At 50.7% G+C, this 22177-nt stretch overlaps 1 protein-coding gene across 1 annotated transcript in view; it reads right to left on the reverse strand.

Moving 5' to 3' along the window:
* The window catches only part of COL13A1 (collagen type XIII alpha 1 chain), a 58943-nt gene that overhangs the window by 18209 nt on the left and 18557 nt on the right, over nucleotides 1–22177 (reverse strand). Inside the window, exons 11-27 of the mRNA XM_050712022.1 lie at nucleotides 20709–20825; nucleotides 20209–20250; nucleotides 19344–19370; nucleotides 18567–18602; nucleotides 10050–10082; nucleotides 9173–9199; nucleotides 8554–8616; nucleotides 6546–6599; nucleotides 5802–5888; nucleotides 5109–5153; nucleotides 4357–4401; nucleotides 3700–3768; nucleotides 3155–3178; nucleotides 2184–2237; nucleotides 1633–1677; nucleotides 1146–1298; nucleotides 514–612 (exon numbers count right to left, since the gene is read on the reverse strand). Of these exons, the coding sequence (XP_050567979.1) occupies nucleotides 514–612; nucleotides 1146–1298; nucleotides 1633–1677; nucleotides 2184–2237; nucleotides 3155–3178; nucleotides 3700–3768; nucleotides 4357–4401; nucleotides 5109–5153; nucleotides 5802–5888; nucleotides 6546–6599; nucleotides 8554–8616; nucleotides 9173–9199; nucleotides 10050–10082; nucleotides 18567–18602; nucleotides 19344–19370; nucleotides 20209–20250; nucleotides 20709–20825 (1020 nt within the window). The remainder of the gene's footprint in view (nucleotides 1–513; nucleotides 613–1145; nucleotides 1299–1632; nucleotides 1678–2183; nucleotides 2238–3154; nucleotides 3179–3699; nucleotides 3769–4356; nucleotides 4402–5108; nucleotides 5154–5801; nucleotides 5889–6545; nucleotides 6600–8553; nucleotides 8617–9172; nucleotides 9200–10049; nucleotides 10083–18566; nucleotides 18603–19343; nucleotides 19371–20208; nucleotides 20251–20708; nucleotides 20826–22177) is intronic.

The raw sequence follows: 22177 nt of genomic DNA on the forward strand, positions 1-22177 counted from the left end.
CGCCAGCAGAAGCCACCCATGAGCCACCATATGTCAAGCAGCTCCCCAAAGGAGGGGTGGGAACAGAGTGGGTATGTCTCTCACAGCTCCACTTGTCTCCAAAGCACCCCTGCTTCCAGAGGTGACGGCCTACAGAAAGCGAGGCCCCTGGGAACAGTGGCTGTGGACACTGCCTGCCTTTCCCAGCAGCAGCCTCACACCTCTGCGGCACTGCAGCCTCCAAGAGAGGAGGCACAGCAAGCAGGCCCTGCTGTCAGCAAACCAGGCGTCTCGGCTGACTTGGCTGCACAAGCACCTGCCAGAGCCCAGCACCTCCTGCCAGCAGTGGGAGCAAATGCCCAGCTGGCTCCCCGCCTGCTGCTGGAGCCCCAACAGATGTTTGCTGACACCTAAGCACCCAACTCCAAGGGATGGGGGTGGGTCTGAGGCTCCTGATACACTCTGCACTTTGAGAAACGTCTTTCTCTATACTGTTTTCACCAAGCAGGAAAAGTCAGCCTTTTTCACTCTTACTGTCAATCCTGGAAGTCCAATGGGACCCGGCAATCCTGATGGTCCTGGCATCCCTTGGTCACCTCGTTCGCCTTTCTCTCCAGTGGGGCCATCAAGACCCTATGGATCAAGAAAGATTTGCAGTTTTCTGAAAAACTAAGGCAGGCATAAGAGACATTGCCAGAGACAGGACTAGCTCTGGCCCCTCCAAGGGCACACTGCAAAACCTAGACAGCCTTCAGACACCTAGGGAAAGGGAAGGCTGCACCAGCATTGAAATCAGACAGCGAAGTGCCTGAAAACCCTCCTGTCATTGTGGATGTGCCGTTCCCCAGCGCAGGGATGGGGAACTGCTTTCCTGCCTCCAGGTTCTGCTCGTGGTTAAGCAGTTCGCTGTAGCCCATGCTAGAAACACACCAAAAGCTAGCTGTTGTGATAGCAAGAGGTTTTTTTCCTAGTAATCCTCTGAAAACACAAGATTTCACTGCATAAAACCCTCTTGACTAGTGCTGGGGATGCAGGAGTTGTGACAGGCTCAAGCCGGGAGACTGGGCACTGCCCCAGTTACTTAGGGGCTTTGAGATATCCAAGAAACCCCGTAACCTGGAGAGCCACAAGGACAGAGCAGTGCTGAGAGGGTCCGATTTACTTACCGGTGAGCCGGCTTGTCCTGGCTCTCCTTTATCCCCCTTTTGTCCTGCAGCCCCAGCATGGCCTGGCTCTCCCTTTATCCCAGGAGGTCCATCCTTTCCTGGCAGCCCATGAGGGCCAGGGGGACCCATTTCTCCTGGCTTGCCCCGTGGCCCCTAAAAGAAACCCACACAACAACAAGTGAGTGTAGATAAGAGTAAAGTTAGACTCCCTAGCCCAGAGACTCTTTCATTGCTCATTCACTCAACACTAATGCAATTTGAAGAGGCAGGAAAAATAAATAGTAGACTTGCCTTCCTTGCCATCCCAACTCTTCCTTAGAAGTTAGTACCTTGATAAGCTACTAACACACATTTTTGTGGAGCCAGATCATTTCCCCCACCACCTCCCAGGAGAAAAGTAACTGCATCAGCAACAGCAAGATGGAGCAAACTAGCCCAATTTAAGGCCGCTGAAGCAAAGAGCAATCACAGAGGCAGCTTGTCTTACCTTTTCTCCATCATGGCCTGGAGGACCTGGCAAGCCAATTTCACCCTGAAACACAAAATTGTTACTCTGGCAGTTTGGAAGCAAGTATTCTTACAACTTGTGTGGCATTGGGTTGATGAAGGATGGGCATTACAGAAGCAGTCAGCAGGGACTCTGACTTTCAAAACTAATAGTTACAGAAAAAGCATGGAAAACCCTGGTGAAACAGTACATCATGTGAGTTCTAAGAATTTCACCAGCCTTGTTTACCCAGAACAACAGTTCATGGCCCCAACACTGTAAGTCTCCAGCCAACACAATCCCTGCAGAGATCAGTTCCCATGAGCTGCTTCTTAAAAGGGAGTAGAGTAGAAAGGATCCCTCATCTTTGAGATAATGCCTTGGTGGGGGAAAAGGGATTCAGGATTTCATGCGTGGGGTGTGGTAGAGCCTGACCAGATGCATCCTGATAGTGCCAATAGGAAGAAGAGGAGCACTGGGGAGGGATGTTTGTGAATTCTGCCGAGAACACTCCCATGTTTCCCTCAGCTCCACAAGGCCTGAGCAAATACCTTCTGTCCTGGTGGCCCTGGAGGTCCAGCCACACCCGGAAGTCCTGGTGGTCCCTAGACAAAGAAAAAACAGTTTTCAAAATATCATCAGGGTTTTTATTTGTGTGTTTTGTACCCTGCTCCTCTGAGTTTAAAGGGGAATTTTCCTGGGGACTCCTAAAATTGTATTTGCTTGGGAAGCTAAGCAATGGCAGGCCCTGAGTTAGCAACAGGCGAAATCCAAAGCAAGTTGTAGATAAGTATGCATTTCTCTACTTTCTTATGGAAGAAAAGTTACTACAGCTATTCACTCTTAAAACTGAGAAGAACCTAACAAGGTTTTCCCTTCCTATCTACAAAAATGTATTTTTAGAGTAGAGATCATAAGAGACACTACACTTCTTAGATCCTAATATTTATGAGCAGATTTTACGACCAGCTTTGGCAATTACCACTTTAAGGCAAGCAGCTTAGCCACTAGGCAGCAGCTTAGCCTAGCAAGTGGTCATGCTTACACCCATTTTGCTCTGCCCTGTTGTTGTTCTGTATTTTAAAAATCTAGTTCCCCCTACCCCTGCTTTAAACAATTAGATTTGTATGGGACTCGTGTCAAATTACACTTACCAGTGGTGAAATGATGTCCTCCCCGCCCACCACAAAGTGCCCACCATGGACTGCCACGGATCTTTATTGCAAATCGCCCAAGGCCTCTTTTTTTTTTTTTCCACTTGGGTCAGCCCCCCCCTTGCTCTTCCCTGCCCCTTCTGAGCAGCATGCGTTACATTACCTCTTAAATCAGAGAAATAAAGGGCATGATTATAAATTCAAGTGCTATGATCAGAAGGCAAGGTGAGCTCTTCCTTCAGCTGTCAACACTGCCCCAACAGCAAAGGCCAAAAAAAGCTTCAGTTGCACAAAAATCACCAGGCTACCTGCTTAGGATGAACATATGGCCACTTGCTTAAAACCACACAGCGAAGCCAGGAACTCACCATCAAGGCCAAAGTTCGTATTTCCTAGGAAAAAAAGTGAAGAAACAGTAACAGTCATTTGAAAACAGAGATTCTTCCCAGGCTGGGTTTGTTCTCTTTTAATGTAACGCCAGCCCAAATGAGTAAGGACCTTATAGAATGAAGCCAAAAATCATCTCCGAGTCCCATAGAGCTGTTATTCAGCAATTCCTCCCACATCTCTTTTTTCCAAGCAGAACCCAGGCCAACCAGCAGTGCACAGCTCTGGGAGGCTTTGCAGAGGTTTCTTTCACCAGCGTACCCCAAGTCACAGGCCCCTCTTGAGGAGATTCACATGGCCTTTGTGCCCACCAGTGCTAATGCACCTCTTAAACAAGATGCAAAAATGTTTACTGAAACACAGCACGCAGTGAGCTATGGGTCGAAGGGAGCTATAGAACAACTAAGTATTTCCTTTGCTGCTACTGCTGCGGAAGCAGATCTAAGCTGCTCTGGGTTTTCTGCATCCCCTGGGAAACAGTAAGACACCCAACAGCCACCTCGTGGACAGCCAGGCAGTTGCTCACCTGGAGAGCTTCACTGATGTTGCCATCGTAGTCCATCATTTCATCCTTCCCAGGCTCTCCTTTGGGGCCCTGCAAAATACCAGACCTTTAGTCAGAGTTTAGGGATCGCCCTTACCACGGTACAGCCTGAGAGCTGTGGCTCACCCTAAAACAAGGTGTCAGAGAGGGGTCAGTTTCACAAGGTTCTGGTTTCCCATTTGTTGAACTAAGCTCAAAAGCATATTTTATAGAGGAAACACTATAGAACTGTAGCCAGGTGACCCCCAGACTATCAGACAACAGTCAGAGTCTGGCAAACAGTGAAGTTGAGGCCAGAATGCAGGAACTGTCTCTACTGCCAGACTTGGCATATCAGCAAATGGCAGCAGCAGGGTGTCCAAGTGCCAGAATTCATCCGGGGGTGCCCAGACACACCTCTTGCTGATGAGCTGAGCATGAGGTGGCTCAGAAGTCTATTTTTTTTCCCCCTGAAGTAGCAGTACCTTCTGATAAGGGTATGGAGAAGTGGCCTGTGTCAAACTTAACCCCTGACCACCTGTAAGCACTTCAACAAATGGTGAGAACCTCAAGAAAGCAGAGGCCCAACCTAGACAATCAGTGCTTAGACCCCTGTGGAGGGCCAAAACCCTTTAGAGGTGTTAGTGAAGGGACACCTACCCGTGGGCCCGTGGGTCCCTGCTCTCCCAGTGCACCAGGCTCCCCCTGTAACAAGAACGTGCTGTTAGCAGTGCCTGTCACTTCAGCTGCTTCAGCTCCAGGAACCTCCTCTCTCTGCTGGTCCTCTCTGACAGCCTAGGTTGGGCTAGAAGACCCTGCACGTGCCTGCAATACCTCAATAACCTCAAAGTTTGTAGGTTTTCTTTGCAGGAAGTAGCCTTCAAACCCCCTGGAGCCATACCTGCTCCCCCAAACCAGCCTGATGGGCTCTCTGGCACCCTGGAGATTCAGCATGCTCCAACAGAGGCTGCTGCTGGAAGAGCTGCCTCTGGGGGACCAGGCCAGCCCAGAGGCTGTATTTCACTCTCCCCCTTCAACATGCTGTGTGTACAAAACCTGTTCTCTGACACATGACTGAGACCAGCCCATTTTGCACAGAGCCATCTCTCCTTTCCCTTCTCCAGGTTGCCCCTGTTCCTCCACATCTGCCCAGCCGAGGGGGCACCCTCACCCACAGCTAACAGGCTGGGGCAGCCCCTATGCCTCTTTCATCCCACAGGTACAGCTGCTGAGCATAGGGGGCTGGCCAGCCAGTCTCCAAACAGTCTGATCCTCTGCTTAACCGTCTGCTTTTTGCCTGCTTCCTAGGCAGCTCAGTTTTAAAGTGCTTCACTTCTGCTACGTTTTCCATGTACAGGAGTAATTTTGCAGCTACTGAACCTGGAGCTGGGTTGCACACGAGCCCTCTATACCTTTTCCCCCTGCGGTCCTGCAGCGCCAACATCACCAGCTTCTCCCTGAGAGGAAAAGAAAGGGATCATTCTGTATCAGGTGGGTGGTGCAACTCCTGCATTTCCAGGAGGAAGGACCACACCAGCCGAGCACCCCGGTGTGTCACCCCAATCTCCCACCAGGACTTCACACCGGTACCTTTCTCCACTACCCAGCACCAGCAAGTATTGAGCGTGAAGGAAAGCATCCACTTCACACCCCAAGGAGGAGTGCAGGAGGGCTGTTCCCCACATACATCTGAGATAGAGCCTGAGTTTTAAGCATTCTTGGGGTGTCCTTTGCCAAGAGGCAGGATTTCTGTGCCTTTCTCTAGGAAGTAGGAGAAGAAGGGGAGAGGAGGTTCGGATGGCCCTGGTCCAGCCTCCCCACCTCAAGTACCCCAGGGGCTGGAGGCTGCTGTTGTTCTGGGCACCTGTTTTCTCACAACACCCAGAGGGGACTTATGTGAGCACAAGGAGATTGTTCTCCTCCTCAAAAAACAGTTCACAAAATTTCTCTCCTTCAGCAATTTAAACAACCAAAACACTCTGCAGTAGCTGATATCCCTTCAGCACGTAAGCAGAAATGGGGACGGATGAGTGCAAACTTCCTCCACACCTCGTGCTGGGCACAACCCCTCACAACAAACTCCTCACGCGAGGAAGAACACTCACCTTTGGTCCAGGGGGCCCAGGCAGACCTGGGGGGCCAGGTTCCCCTTTACCTCCTGCCAAGGCATTCTCACTATTTCCCTTCTCGCCCTGTGTGCAAAGAAAAACAGATCATGTCTCGCTCCATCTCTGCAATTTCACCTGGCAAACCGCTGGCTTAGAGATTCAGGGCCCAGGATGAATTTTGTCAGTGTCCCCCCACCCTCAGCTGGCCTCCTGACAACCCAGGGACATCCGTGCTCAGAGCCCCAGCTGGGTGGCCACAAACCAGGCCGGTATTGCTCTGCCTGGGGGCTCCAGCTCCGAGCCCTGCCAGGGCTTCACACAGCTCTCACCTCTTCAGCTGCAGTGCTCATTCCTTATCCCCACGCCTCCAGTTTGACCACACTGTGGGTTGTTTTTTTCCCCACTGTTGAAACCAAGCTGATAAAACCACTTGATGATGGCTTTTTTTTGGTACATCTCCCTCTGAAGCTGTAGTTCTCAGGCAGACAGCATTACAGAGCAGATACAAGAGCAGTAACAGGAGCTGTTGTTAAACTGTCATCCTCTGCCACTGCCATTCAGTGCATGGTCCCCTTTCCCAAAGGGCAAGTACCTAGTGAAAGCCTGACTTGGGAGGCGTAGTTGCTGCCCACCTCTCAGAGCACAGCTGAGAGCCACAGGGGAAGGGCTGCACGCAGCTAGCGTAGGAGAGAAGAAGGAAAGGGGATGAAGAATGGCCCCAAAATCGCAGACGATACAAACCTTCAGGCCAGGGAGTCCGGGAAGTCCAGGGTCACCAGCTCGTCCCTTCTCCCCCTGTTGAGGAAACACAGCCAGGGGCTGACTGCAGCCTGTGCAGGAGAAGCAGCCAAAGGAGAAGCTGCTCATGCTCTCAAACCGCTCCCCTTCCCCTCTGGGATCTCATTTTAGGCACAGACAAGGCACCTGCCAGCAGTGCCTGCTCAGGCAGGGACGTGCTTTCTGGTGCCCCTTTGCCCATCTCCGCACATCACTGCCATTTCTCTCCCAAGGAAGGTGAGTGGGCAGGGGATCCAGACTCCCCCCATCCACTATCTCCACCTTAATGCTCGGGTCTGCTAAACCCTTCCTGCTGTCATCCCTCCAGCACAGGCTCTCCCCATTTCTTATAATTAGAGAAGCTGCTGCCCAGGGTGCCTTATCTTATTTGGGGTGCAGGAGCTCAGCTCTTCCCGCAGGAACTGCCTGCTAATTTCCCAGTTTTCACCCCTCCCAGTCACCATGAACTGCACTGCTCTGGCAAGGATCCCAGCCAGCGTTCCTACACCTCTCCCAGGGGTGGCTCCTGCCCCCACCTCCAAACCCCAGCCTCATCACGCCTAAATAAAAGCAGCGCAGCAGCTCAGTTAGCAGCCAAGCTCTGTGACACACGGTGGTGGTGAAAAGCAGCAAAAACAGGAGTTTTGGAAAGGGCAGGGACAGGTGATGGTTTGAGGCCCCCGATGGGATGCCCGAGAGCACGGCCTGCAGAGAGCTGCCCAAGGCACCCTGGAGGATGGGGGATGTCGCAGGGCAGTGAGTAAAGAGGGCAGCCAGCACCCAGCCTTCGCTTGGTGAAGTGACTTTGCTTAGTTCACCACAGCATCTGGATCATCTGTGAATGATGGGGGTTCAGTCAGTGGTCTTGATGTTGAAATTTGGTTCTGTTCAGCCTATTCTATCCAACCCATGGTTTCCAGCTACTGTGTGCTGTCTGGGGCTCTGTCTTTTGTCACGACAGAGTGTGATATTGGAGGGTTTTTAATGCCACAAAGACATTTCAAGTGCACCAGCATAAAAAGGTGTCCTTACCTGCAATCCTCACATCTCCAAGACTAACAATTTGTGCAGATTACAAAGAACAATTCAAAACCCCTTTCCTAGCAGGTGCCTAGCTCTCTCCAGAGCAGCAGCACACCAGACCAGCACAGCATTCCCTGGTGCTGCACACCAGTCTCATCAGAGCTCAAGGGCACACATCTGGCATGCAGGGGGCTTGCCTCAATGCTCCAAGAATAGACATGCACTGGTGGCTCCATGGAAAATAATTAACAAGCAGTAATCATTTTTAGGCAATTCTGGAGTGCAGTGACCCCTTTCTCTAAGGTATTTCAGCCTGCTGCCACCTGGAAGGCCCCCACCAGTTTTCTCCCATAGCAGAGCATGCATCAACTAATACTTCTCTCCCTGGAAAGAAGAAAAACATTTGCAGGACTTCATGCCCAAAGAAAAAAAGTTTGGCCTTCAGAGTTTTGTTACGGACAACAGAATTTAAACATCCCGAATCCTGTCCCAGAGCTCTGCAAGTCCCACGCTCTGCCTTGCTCTGGTTTTGGTACCGTACTTTTCATTCCGGGCACGGTTTCAGTACACATGCCTGTAAGGGCTACAAGGACCCTACTGAAAACGTTGTGCCACCTGAACAACGGTGTAAAGAGGCAGGTTTCCTGAGGAGGGAGGTCAAGTTACTGAATCCTGTTGTAGGGTGTTATTTCTGGAGCCAAGAGATGCAGAACTGTCCTTAGCTGTTCCCGGGACACGACTATGCCCCAGGCACCTCACGCTGCCCTGCCTGCTGCCAACCCCCACCTCCTGCCAGCGAGAACATGCAAACGCACTTCACCAACGGGGCAAGAGCCAGAGAAGGACACACGATGCCCCGCAAGCACAACAACGCAAGGCCAAGCAGGCTCCTGCCAGCTCCCGCTCTCAGGGAACACAGCACACAAAGCCCAAACACACGGTGTCCTACCCGCTGCCCCCTTTTCCCTGGCAAACCTGGGGGGCCCATCCTCCCTGGGACTCCAGGCTGTCCCTTCGTGGGGAAGAAGAGAGACAGAGAATGGCTGTTACGTGGCTGCCGCATGCTGTAACACAACCCTGCCAGCCTCACACAAGGGGAGCCAGCTGTTCAGAAACCAAGCCAGCTGCTTCACGATGGAGAGTGACGGGGTATTTTTGTACCCTGCCCGCCACAGGAACTCAAACCAGGTCACGGCACGCTGAGACAGGGAGGCTGTGCACGAACAGAGGCACTGGGAGGCAGAGGGCGTCAGGGGAGAAGGAGCTTGCTGAGCCAAGTGTGCTGCGCGTGTTTTGTGGGGTAGGGACAGAAGGCAGCAGGAGGGTGCTCTCCAAGCCACAGGCACCAGCAGGAGGGAGGGAATCTGTTCGCAGTAGTCTCTTGCTCACTTGGCATCACTGCATGTTACTGCCATTTGCTATTGCCCTTGCTTATGGGGCAGGTGTCATTGTGACCTGGATTTGGGCACTGGGAAGTGCAGGGCTATTCCTCAGCTCCCTCATGGGAAGTGGAAAAAAATACCACAAGACAAAATCACAAACAAAACAGAGCGATGCCTACAGAGTACCTTTTCTCCTGGAGTCCCAGGCTCACCCTGGTGGGGAAGAGACAGGAAAATAAAGTGAGAAAAAAAAAAAAAACACACACAAAAAAAAAAAAAAAAAAAAAAAAACAAGAAGACAGCACAAAACCTCCTAGAGCTATCAGGGTGGAAGAAGCAACATTTCTTTATGGATGTCTTGCAAATAAAGGCATGAGGATGCATTAAATGCATATTAAAACAAGCTCCAGGCAGAAGTACTATCTTCATTAGTCAACTCCTGGACTGCTGAAAAAAACACATCAAGCCTCAAACAAGAGGCTTTTGGGAAACTGAGTAACCACCTTGCAGTGTTTCAAGAAGAGACTTCCAGATGCAAGGGAGCATGGTAAGACTCTTCTGCTGGCTTTAAGGAACTTGCCTGCTCCTGGCTCTGTTTGCAGACTGCAAGGCTGCAGGCACAGCTGGGATGTGGGTGTGTGTGTTAATATGGGAACCATGTGGGATCAGGGAGAAAAACCCTCCCCACCAGCTCTGGAGATAACTTCCTTATCTGTCTTTTCTGCAGCAGCTGGAGGTGATCAGGACAACAATCACTGTGCATCTCAGATCCCTCAGGGTAACTTTCGGCCCCCTAATAGGCACCCAGCTCACCCCTTGCTCTGCTGCCATCCCTGTCCTGCTGTGGAGTGCCATGAGCTCACCAGCCTCTGCTCAGAGAGGTGCAGAGCAGCAGGGGCACTGCTGAAGGGGGATGTAGCCTCTCTGCCTAAAGCAACAGCAGTTCTGCGATTCCCCTTTAGTGGGAGCTGTCCGACCATTTTCCCGTGCTCTCCTCACACAGCTCCAGCCCTTCTCTTGGATGTGCCCTATTTGAGACACTGCAGCGTAGCACAGAACTGACCTTCATCCCGGCGGTGGCCAACCCAGGGGCACCCTGTCAGAAAGAGAAGAGACAGAAACCTTGTTTAAATGAATTGGACATGAGGTTTTTTGTTGTTAAGAAATAAAACAGTACCAGCCAAGTGGAACTATAAGGCAAAATCCACATCTTTTCCTTTCCAACACTCCAAGTAATGCTGTAACGCCACAGAGCACACATCCTCCTTCCCTGTACGGGTCATTCACCTATGGCAGTGGCTTTGCTTTCCAGAAAGCTCCTCTAAAGAGGGAGATCGTGGGCACAGCCTGGTCACAAAACCAGATTTCCACCCCTACCCTGCTGGTGAAGCAGGGGCCAACAAGCAGAAAGGCATCAAATAACTGCAGAAAGCAAAGAGACTGAGGGCCAAGCACCCAGTCCAGCTCTTGATCCCAGATACGGAGCCCAGATACTGCTTTTATCAGAGAAGACGAGCCCTGCAGCAAGATGTTTTCAGGAGAGCTGCAAAGCCAGCCACCTTAGGGGAAAAAACAGCTCCCAAGCACTGCAATTCGGGTGTCATTCCGCACCACAGAGCAAGCGACCACAAAACCATGGGATTCAGCCTGCCCTGCAACCGGAGACAGGTGCTCAGAAGCCCCGGGAGACAGGTGCACCCGTGGGGACAGGCACATTTTCCTCAACAGCACTGATGCAAAAAGCAGGTCATTGGCATTGACCCTTTGCTCTACAGTCTCTGTGTGCCCTGTGTTAGTATCAGTTAGGGGCTGGTGAAAATGTCCAGTTACAAAAGCAAATATGAGGGATAACGGGGGTCTAAGGAGAAGGGAGGAGGTGAAGTAGTGTTAGGAATTGGGAAATGACAGGGCTTGGGATGTAGCACATGAGGCAGAGAGGAGGACTGGGAGCCAAGTTCAAAGTAAAGAGAGCTTGGAAAAGTTCAAACAAGGAGGAGTGGGGAGCCAGAGAGCAGCGGGATCATACCTCTCAGCTTTCTGAAACAGAAATCAGGGACAAAGCTAAAAACACAAGGACAGAAGATGGAGATCAGGGATTCTATGCAATAAAAGGGGAAAAAAGCATTCCAGAACGTCTCAGGGGTCAGTAGGTTTTAGTGAATATGGACTAGAGTTATGAAAGGGATTATGTGCAGAAAGTGGCTCGGGTTAGGCTTTCACGGTACATTTGGGATGCCTGTTCCTTGCTCTTTGGCCTTTAAATGGCAGCGAATGCAGATGTTATTTTCTAGTACTGATCCTAGAACTGCAGCAATGCACACACATGCAGGCTTGCTCACACACACCGACCCTGACCCATTGCTGCACTAGTCCGGGTCCACGCCTGCACAACCCCGCTGCCTGCCGCGGGCAAACACGCACCACGCAGGTTCGCAGCGGTCACTCGGGGCGCCCGGTTCACAGAATGCCAATTCCCTAGAGACCTCGGCAACCGGCTGCTCTCGCTAGCAGAAAGCATTCAGATCCTGATGTTGCAAGACAGCATCAGACCGGGCATGCCATTTGCTTTGTAAAACCCTTCTTCCCCCACAGTCACCGCCAGGAATTGGGCCCTACACTTCGCAATTTAGAAGCAAAAAGAATTCAGCTGAGGACAGCCATCGACCAACAGACACACACACCAATCCAGGTGATGCTTGCGCATCAGGGACAGCCAAGTGGTACGGGTGAGGTCAAGCAGACAAGCATCACTGCACTGTTTACAAGGTACCTTCATGCCATGTCTTCCCGGAAGCCCTGGCATGCCTCTCTCCCCCTGGAAGCAGAGCAAGAAACACAGGAAAAGAGCAACAGACACAACGTGAGTCCTCCCAGGGCCCCGTGAGGAAGGCCAAGCGCACAGGAGATGAGGAAGGCCACTGGGTGACGTGGGGCACAGCCCATTTTCCCCACCTGACTCCTCTCACCAGGGCCATTTACCAGCAGTGGTAAGCAAAAAAAAAAAAAAAAGCCACCCACGCTTTGCTCTCCTTTCTCTTTTCTTCTTGGGGTGACTTGCACTTCCCTGCTGGCACGGCAGTGTCCCCCACAGTGAGAGCCCACTGCCAATCCCCCCAAACACATCCCTCTGCTCAGAGTGGGGAGTTTCCAGGGGCACAAGCTTTCCATTCAACTGCATCTCCAAAGGTAAGGGGCACTCTGGCCATCCAGCAGTGTGAGCCCAGTGAAGAACTGAGCAAAGGGATAAGAACTATGACAAAGCAGGGACAAAAACAACAACAAAAAATCTTCCCCATCCTCCTTGCACTTCTCTATTCTGCTGTAGTTGTGGCTTAAGACTCATCACTTCTTGCTCAGCCAGTTCGTGGCACGCACCCTGTTCTGCTCTAGAGAGATCCCCAAACACAAAGAAGTGACAAATCCTGGGAAGGTAAATCCAAGGAACCCGGTGAGTCACCACCTCTGCAAGACCAGGGTACATTTAGGACACAGACCTAACTGCAAGAGGCATCTTCCTTGGGTTGCGCTGGTTCATTCAAACAAGCAGAAGCGTGGGTTTTTACATGGATGCTGAGCTAGGTGTCAGGGTCACACCAACAACTGAGAAGGCAGAAGAGAAATACCCTTTTTCCTCAAAAACTTGTTGTTTAATAATAAAACATAACCAATTGCACAGCACCTTTTATTTACTGAGCTCAAAAGATTTTTGACAGGAAAAGTTTCAGTGCAGGACAAGGCTGTCCTGTGATCTGAGATGAGAGATCACAGATTAGAGAAGCAACAGCGCTGGGAACAAAGACAGTCTCTGTGTCCTGCTGCAGTATTCTGCGGGGCACAGGGAGCTGTTCAGTCTGCGGCCACTACAGGATGAACAAACCTGTGCAGGGAATCATCAAGTCCAGGGTTTTTCTTGTACTGTAATCCTGAACTGTATCTGATATAAATGAAAATGAAACATCTTCAGAGAGGCTGCTTACTGATGTTGTGTTCAGTCCTTGCTTGGAAGCACTGTGTAGCAGGAACATATGTGCCTTAAAAATTTTAGAAAGCAGTTTTTGTAATTATGACATGCTGTTAAGTGTATTTTGTCTAATACTGCCCAATGCCATACCATAAACAACCCAGGCAGCTTGGGTACCTCTCACCCTATGCAGTAGATTGCACAGTGATGTTTTCATAAACAAGAAAAATAAACCAGTAATTATGAATGCTTTGCACTACAGAAATGAAGACCAGTCTCTGCCCCTCTTTCCCAGCTGATTGCCCTGTTTTTTTTTTTTCTTGAATGAGACAAGATCAAAGCTTTCTGCTGGGGGGCACCTGTACCATGGAGCCTGGCCCCACAGAGCAGCCCTGCACAGGGAAGTAATCCCCCATCCCAGAGAGTTTCCTGGAAGAAACTACACCTTTCTGAAGAGCTGTTTAATTATTTAGCCCTGCGAAAGCAAAGCCACCCCAGTGAGAAAGAGCGAGGTAACCCCTAACAGGGGGCAAGTTACAGAGCAACCACACAGCCTTGACATTTTCTGATGATGGCCTCAGACCGTTTGCACAGCCCCCATCAACACCTGCAGGATCACACAGGCCCTAGAGCTAATTAGAGAGCAGAAACAAGCATGGCACTGCACCATTAAAGAGCAGAAAGAAACCTCAGAGCCACAGCCAGAGGATAAGCAGGAAAAGCAAGTCTCCAGAACATCTTTAAGCCCCTAAGTACTTTAAAGCTCTTGTAAGGCAGTAAGTACCCACCACGATGATTGCTTAGTGGTCTCCCCATGTCCTTTGTGCCAAGGAAGGGCTGCACAGCACGCCATAGCCACCACCAAAGTGATGGAGCCAAGCCAGAAGCTGGGAAGGATCACCAAAGGCAGATGTCAGAGGCAAAAACGCCCAGTTCAGGACCCCAGAAATGCGGCCAGCAGCATCTCCTAGCTCTCCCAAGCTTCTCTCTGTCTTAGGAAATACATCCATGCTCCTCAATCCCACTGGAAGAGAAATACTACCCCTCTCCCCTCCAGCTCAGGGGAAACCCCTGCTCCCGGTGAGCAGCTTTATAGCTGCTCAGTGCCAGCCGTGACAGAGCATGCCCTGTGCTCATCAGCTCGTTAGCAGCACTGGCTATGGGCCACCAATTACACCAAAGACCCTTCCTTTTCTGCTCCTTGCTGCAAAAGGCAGAACACGTGGAATTATTGAGCAACTCTGCGGCCAATTTCTTATTGCTCTTTCCTCAGAGCATGGGAAAAAGCCTCATCCTAAGGAGCTTTCATAAAAAGAGAAAGAAAATGTCAGCTAAGCCGAATGCAATTGCCAAGCTGGGGGCAGCAAGTGAAATGCTTCCTAAAATGACCCAGCTGATCGTACTTACAGCTTGTCTAGTGGCCTTCAGGAGACACAGATGAAGACCTCAGGGTTATCAAATGAACAAGGGGTTCGAATGCAACTTGCAAGCCTCTTCAGCAAGTCAGGGCCTTGAAGTGTTCTCTGCTACCACAAGAAGCAGTGATATGCTGTGCAAAATTGATCGCTACAGCTCAACTATGAATCAGCTGCAGTATTTGAACTGGACTCCCCAAACAAAGAGGAGGTAGATCCTGGCCAGTGTAATTGAATCCAAAGGTGGAAACGTGAAAAGCTTCCCCAAGTCCCAAATGGCCCTCCTGGAAGGGAGGCAGACAGGAAGAAGAAATTTCCGGGGGCAACAAATTCATGCACCATGTGGATGTTCAGGAGCTGCTACTGGGTGATGTCTGGCTGCTGATTTAGGGGTATCTCTTCACTTTTATTTCAATTCCTCTGAGCAAAGAAGAAAGGAAGTAGAGAGAAAAGTGATACTGACAGTAACAAATGAAAGTCTGTGTGTGAAAGAACAGTTTTGGGACCGGGGAGGTGGCCCTACGGAGCTCCAATTTATTAGCACAAAAAGCATGGCAGGTTTCGTTTCCACTCTTTATGAAGCAAGATGAGTAAGGGCCCAAGTAGCTAGAGCATGTCTCCAGGCTCACACTGAGTCACTGCTCTCTAACACAGAACAGAGAAGGTTCTCAACTGTGGATTACCCTGAGACATCACTGAAGACTTGGAGATTTCCCTTTTGCCAGAGCCCAAACACAAAGAGCAGGCAGAACTACTGCAGAGCACAAAAGCTTTGGGGGAAAAGGACTGCCTCCCTCCCTGCTTGGTGCAGGCTGCCCTGCAAATAACAGATGCCAGCTCCTTCCCCCATCTCTGCCGCTGGTCCCCTCCCAGAGCCCCCAAGAAAGTGGGAAGAGGAGAGTGTGAGGAGCCCCTAGGACCTTCGTGAACCAGTGATGCCAAAAAGCAAACTAGAATTGACTCAAGGGCTTCGGAGGCCTTCTCAGATCCATTATCTCCTGCGAAGGCTTTACTCTCATCTCATCTGGGACTAGGAGATTTCAGTTTGGATTCCAGAAGATAAATCAAGGACTGATTAGTCCTTGTACGTGGGTGCGAGCACAGCAGGTGTCTGCTAACTGTGAGATGTGGGAGCAGGGACGGAACGCGGCGACTCCTTCCAGACTTCTCTCCCACCTAGGCCATGCTCCAACTTCAGTCCTGCAGTTCAGCTTAATTGGAGAGCACCTGGCTGTCGAGACAGCAGCAAATTTGTAGCTCCCAGAACATCCAGCCCTGGGTGCAATTCTGCTTTCATTTGCACTAGCACAAACCAGAAGCAATTCTTTTGTGCTTGATGGAATTGCACTAATGCGAAGCTGGACACAGGGGAACCTTTGGACTTTACATGCACCGTGTTATTTCTGAGGAGGTATTGTTTTCTTGTAGCAAGACAACTGCTGCTGTGATATTCGGCTGTTAAACCAGAGCCTGCATTCCCAAAGAACGCTTCCTTAAATTTGATGTACTACATCCATCCGCGTTAAGTTCTGAAGGTGCCTTTTCTACTATTTTTCAAACAGTAACACACCCAGATGGAAAAAATGTAGCAAATGTATATGCTGGACAATAAATGAGATGTATGCTACACACGAAATACTTTAAATGTCTGTGTCACTGTTAATGCCTTTCAAAATATTACTGAACCAATCCTTTCTCGTGATGTTTACAATGTATGGCATGACATGGGATGCTGTGACTGTCATGAACACTTGCCAATGTTGTAATGTTTTAAGTACAGTCTACATTGAGTAATATACTTTAAATATATGGGTACAGTAAATTTTAGTCAAATAGATAACATCTGGGCACAGACCATATGAGCCTGTAAAAAGTGTACAGAAACAGACAGAAAAGGCTGGTGCCAAACCTCAGCCTGAGTTGCAGAGTTTGAGTGGATTTGATGCGTCAGCTAACCAGATTTTATGAGGAAACCCCAACCCATCCCATCAAATGGAGAGATGTAACAAATCATTAGCAAGCTTCATAGTCAGAGAAATGCCTTTGCTAAGAATCAAATTCCACCAAATGGATAAAGGCTGCTTTTATTGCCTGAGCGTGGAGAGTCTGTTTGCTGTTAATGGCAGCACAGATGTGTACTCCATTAAATACCCCACAGAGCTGCCTCAGACCCAACTTCCTCTTACAACCCATCAGCCCAAGGAGCAGCATCTCCCAGATGATCTACTGTGGTAGAAAACCATATTGCTCATGCCTACCTTTATGCCGGCGTCCCCTTTTTCACCCTGCCCAGCAAAGAACAAAGAGAGAGGAAACGGAGAGGGACAGTGAACATAAGGAGAAATCGAGTGAGCAGAACAATCTTAACAGCAAGGGCCAAAGAGAAAATTGCTGAAGGAGGGAGTGCGTGATAAAAGCAAGCCTGGGTGTCCGGATAAACCACGCTGCCAGTCTAAACGCGGGCTGTAACCCACCCCTCATGGGAATGCAAGGTGGCTTACCTTGCTGGAGCGGATGCTGGAGGTAGCCCATGCTAATCCTTCCTGCATATTTTGGGTGTAGACTAGTCAACCATTAAACTGTTTTGGGGACCAGAGTATCATCATTCTCCCAGCCTTAATGCAAAAGCCTCTAAAAGGCAGGTCAGTTTTATTCTTGTACGGGGACCTGTGCAGGGCTAATCCTGGTCCTGGTTCAGGACAGCAGTGAATTGCTCTGGCCAATTGTCCAGGCCCTGCACACAGGAACAAGTCTTTCTGTGTACACGCCTTACACCAGGCAGAGAATCTGCCGCCATCCCCGACCCTGTGTTTTCCTTTAGCATCTCTGGGCTTGCGTGGCACTTATCTGCCCCTGGCAGACAGCCTCACTGACTGCACCCAGCAGTTACCTTGGGGCCCGAAGCTCCAGGGAGGCCATGTGCACCAGGCAGGCCTGACGTGCCTGCCTCCCCCTGGGGAAGAGAAGAGATGAAACAGAGAAAGAAGCAAACACAGTGAGCAAGCAAGAAAGGGAGCGTGCAGGATGGGGCAGCAAAGGTGTGAGGGGTCCTGCACACAGGTGCCCAGCAGATGCCAGCCTACCCTCCACGTGTCACTAGGAGAGAAGCACCTCTCTGCATCAGGAAGGATGCTCAGGGTGCAAAAAGTACGGATTTAAGGGAATGGTCCCACAATCCTCTATCCTAGCAGAGCTAACACCTTTGCGCAGATCTTTGCCCCATTTTCCCTTTCCTCGACCCACTCACCAGGGAGGATTATCTCCCTTCCTTTCATCCATTCCTTCCACCTTCCCCAGAGAAAGGTCGCAACCTCGGGCTCATTCCTCCAGCCAGAGCACGGGCTCTTAGCTCAGTAAGTAAATTAGCCAGACAAGTTGTTTCATGTAAGAGGGGCTCGTAGCAGAGGCCCTCACTGCGAGGTCGTTGCATGGACCCCTCGCCGCCCGCCCAGCGCCCTCAGGACAGGATGGGCTCTTAATGGAAAAACCGACAGTTCAGTGGAAGAGGAGGCAATAAATTGCATCTGTCTGCAGGAGTGGGCTGTGGTCCGTGGGGGCTATAATTTCCACTTCCTGACATAACAAAAACTTCTCAGTTTATACAGAACTAATTAAAAAGCTCTAAGGTCTTGCCATTTTGCTCACAGAGCACCCATAAAGCAGTGCAGAGAGAACACGGGACACAGGACTCCTGCCTGCTGGGAGCATTCACCTTCCCCGTCTCCTGATGACATCTTTTAGCAGTGTCCCTTCATTCCCTTTCCCTCCTTTGATCTTCCTCTGTGCCTTTCCCCCGTCTCTCTTTCTGTCTCCATTACACCCTCCAGACTTGACTCAACCCTGCTGTTAATTAGCAGATGCTAATTTAATTTAACCAGGGAAAGGATCAGCTTTTTCCTGCTTTACTGCAGGGAGCTATACATAGCCGGGATTTGGCCCTTCCAGGTAGCACAAGAGCTAGATCTCAGTCTGGAAGTGGCTGTAGAGAAGCACACAGACGGGGAGAAAGCTGTACCATTGCTAACGGAGGGTTAAAGACATCTCTGGGTCCAGTCCCTCCTTACGCAGGTGACAGTATGGGATCTGGGGGCCTGTCACAGCCCCTGGTCCAGCAGGAGCAGAGCTGAGCAGAGAGCTCCAGAGGAGCCCACAAGGCATCGGTGCGGCTGAATTCATTTAGCAGTATTGGAACTGCCCCTCTTACCTTTCTGCCGGGGTATCCCTGAATCCCAGGGTCTCCCTGCAAAAGGGAAAAGACAAAACAAAGTGATGCTTGCCCTGAGAAGGACAGATCCCTGCCCCTTCCCCTGAGGAGATGCTGGCATGAAAGGCCACTACATGAGGAAAATTCACTTTTTTGCTCAGAGTGACCCCACCAAGTCCCTGAGCCTCCAGCCTCAGGGGTCCCTGTTTCCTGCATTGACTGAAACCAGCAGGAAAGATACAAAAAACACTGGCAGCTGGGGAACTCATGCCAGCTCCGTGCCCCAGCTCTGTGCTTCCTATCTCCTCACCCTGGCTAAATATCTCAAACAAAAACAAATGGGGGTGGGCAGTTGCAGCTGAAAAACAACAACAACCACTCCCCCATTCGCACTTTGGCAAGTGAATAAATGGGAAACTGTGGTGGAGTTAACAATAGCATTGCAAAATCGGTTCCTGAAGCGCTGGTAAATGCTTTGAGAGTGGAAGAAGCCAATAAAGCTGTGTGTGGCAAAGAATTTTGCAAGAGGGGCTGATGAGGCGTGCCTTGCTCTGCTGAGATGCAACTCAGACACTTTGCCAGGGTAAAACCCATGAGTCAGCATGCAAGCTGGGCCCCAAAGGCAATACAGAGCTGGGGCAGAAATCTTTCTCAAATATTTGATGTAACCTCCATTCCCCCTCCTCCAGCCTTCAAAATGTACACTTCTCCCCATGCCAGCAGAGTCTACCTCTCAGTTTGTCACCTTGCTCCTCAAAGTGAGGCCAAATGTCTCACCTTTGGTCCAGGAGGCCCAGGTAAGCCCTGTAGGTAAAATCAAAACAGACACTGGAGTTGGCAAATGTAGACAACATTATACAGGCTTTGGGGTGATGGGGGATGCTGACTGATTTGGCTTGAAATACACCTTTACAGAGATGACTTGCTTCGGTGAGCTATCCTGACCTATTCTTCATGTAGGTAAATACTATTTTAACCCATACTCCCAAATATTTCATGTCCATGCTGCTCCATTCCCCCAGGCCTGATTTCACAGAATCCAAAGACCAAAAGCTGCTTTGCCTCGTGCACTGTGCTCCAGAATCCTTCCTGTTTCTCTGGCTTTGCTTGGGAGACTCCTTCCCAGCCCACTGTGCAGCTCTGGAGTAAATCAGGCGTTGGCAGCTTTCTCTGACTAGCTAAATAGAGAGAATATATTAACAAACAAACCACTTGTGTTTTTAAATGAGAAATAACCAAACAATTTACCTGATATGAACCATGAAGCACACCGGATATACGTGTATGTAAATATAAATAAACAAAATATCCATACAGGAGCTGCCTTCCTGATGTGAGCAGACAGGAGGAGAAAAACTATCCCAGATATGCTTTGATACCTATATCACCCTTGATTTTGCCTGCTTATGGCAATCCAAATGTTTAGTCACCATATCCTTGGCTCCTCAGAGCTCAAAGAGAGAGGAGGATGCTTGCAGGACACCCAACACTCCATGAGGCACTTTTGCCTCAAGGGACAAGACTTGCTTGTCCTTCTGGAAGGCCTTGAAAAGGCCTGCAGATGGAAGCTCCTTTCACAGGGGCCAGCATGTTACACTTCTCCCCAGAGCACACAGGAGGGGAGCTGGTTTTTGGTACCCACCTTTCCATCTCTGCCAGGTTTCCCCGGTTCTCCCACTCGGCCCTGTTGCAAAAGAGAGGCACGTTAGCATGGTTTTCTGCTCTGTCCCCTGACATTTAGCAATATACTGTATTTTAAAAGGTGCTTTAGTTTTCGCCCTCCTTGGCTGCTTGCTGCCAGCCTGAGAACAGGACAGGAGCAGGACTTCAAAGGGACGGCAGGGATTTTTATCAGTCAGGTTTCTGCTGCAAGGGGGATAATTACACCCTGCGTGTTACTTTTGTCTGCAGAGGAGGAGGAAATGGGGCTGGTGTCACCCCCTCACATGTGTGTGTCCAGATAGCGACAGCACAGGGTGCCCGCCTGCCCCCCCGCTCTCCCTCCTTCCTGGGAACTTCTTCCTCCCCACACACCCACATCCCCTGCAATTCCCCCATCCATGGCTTCAGCAGAGGCCAGAGGAAATTGCCTGCACTCTAGAGAATGGGGAAGCTGAAAGGCTTTTTCTTAATAGGACTTACAGGTGGCCCAATTGGCCCGGGCTGTCCTGGTGTTCCCTCAGGTCCAGCCGGTCCAGAGGGCCCTGGCGGGCCAGGGGGCCCCGGGGGACCTTGGATTCCCGCTTGTCCTTGTTCGCCCTGAGGTTCGTTAAAACAAGGGGTTATCGTCAGGCAGAGCAAACCCATCACCCCAACACCCCGCCACCCAAGGCAGGTCAGCCCGGCCGAAGCGGAAGAGGCAGAAGCAGGTCCCAGGTTAGTGCAGGAGAGGTTTCCAAGAGGCAGAGCCCTCCTGAGGACATCTCCCCACAGTTTGCAAAGCCAGCCGAGGCCACCTTCTCAGAGCTGGCTTCAAAAGGGATCTACGGATGACCAAGCAGTCCAAACAGATCTTTTCTTTTTCTTCGCAAGTCAGTGAAGTACGATTTCCATTGTCAGACACCGACATCTCTTGGGCTTCTCAGGAGGCTTTCCAAAGCACTTGGCAGTCACATGTGAAGCAAAGCCTCCCGTGGCCAGACTGGCACTTCCCGGCAAAGCCGCAGCGTCCTACCTCAGCCTGTTTTCCCCTGCGCTCTATTTGTTGGACAACACTCCCTCTGTTTTTCCAAGGACCGAAAGTAGAAATGCCACAAAACCGAACGAAAATAACACGATCATCATGGCATTTCTGGAGCTCACCCAAAGCAGGCCTACGTACGCCAGGCAGAGCCGGTTTTTGTAGGATTTAACAAGGCAGTGCGTGCAGAGCCACCTGCCATTTTAAGCTCCCTGAACGAGGCCGTCCCAGCTGGTTCCTCCCCAGGCCCCTCGGTAGCCCTACGGCGGCTGCGGCTCATGCCTCAGCAATGTCATCTGGCCCCAAGGACCAGGACTCGGGACCAAGCGGCGCTGCGGAGACAGTGGGTTGGAAGCACCCCGCTTGAATACCAGACTGCTGATCTGTAAGTGATGGATCCAGCAAACTCCTCTGGCCCCGCGGCGCCCATGTGAAGCTGCTGCCTCACGGGCTCCCCTCCTCGTGGCCATATCGTGACATCCCACTGCCGGCGACCCAACTTAAATCTGATAAACTCTTTTTCCACGGGAAGCTAGGAATCAAACATGGTGGTTTCCCAGTTGTAAACCATTGGGTGTCTGCCGCATTTCTCCTCCCTGCACTGCTGCCAGGTAAAACCGAGCCCACTGTCACGCAGCGCATGCAGAGGACAATACACAAAATCTGTCCCCTGGACGCGTTCCTAACAAGGGTGATGTTTATCCTGGCTGCCTATGGTAAAAACACAGAGATACAGGGACATCTGCTTTGTTTAGAATGATAAATGAAAGAAAGAAGCTGCAAATTTCAGCCCGACCGCCGTGAGCTCTGTTTAGAGGAAAAATTTCCAAGGCGTGGGCCAGGCTGACGGGAGGCTGGGGAACTGGGAACGGGGGACGGCTCCCTGGCAGGGGATGTGGAGATGGATGGGGAGAGCAGGAGCCCTGCCCCA

This window comes from Cygnus atratus, chromosome 7, assembly GCF_013377495.2.
Source record: "Cygnus atratus isolate AKBS03 ecotype Queensland, Australia chromosome 7, CAtr_DNAZoo_HiC_assembly, whole genome shotgun sequence".
In the NCBI taxonomy this organism is placed as follows: domain Eukaryota; kingdom Metazoa; phylum Chordata; class Aves; order Anseriformes; family Anatidae; genus Cygnus; species Cygnus atratus.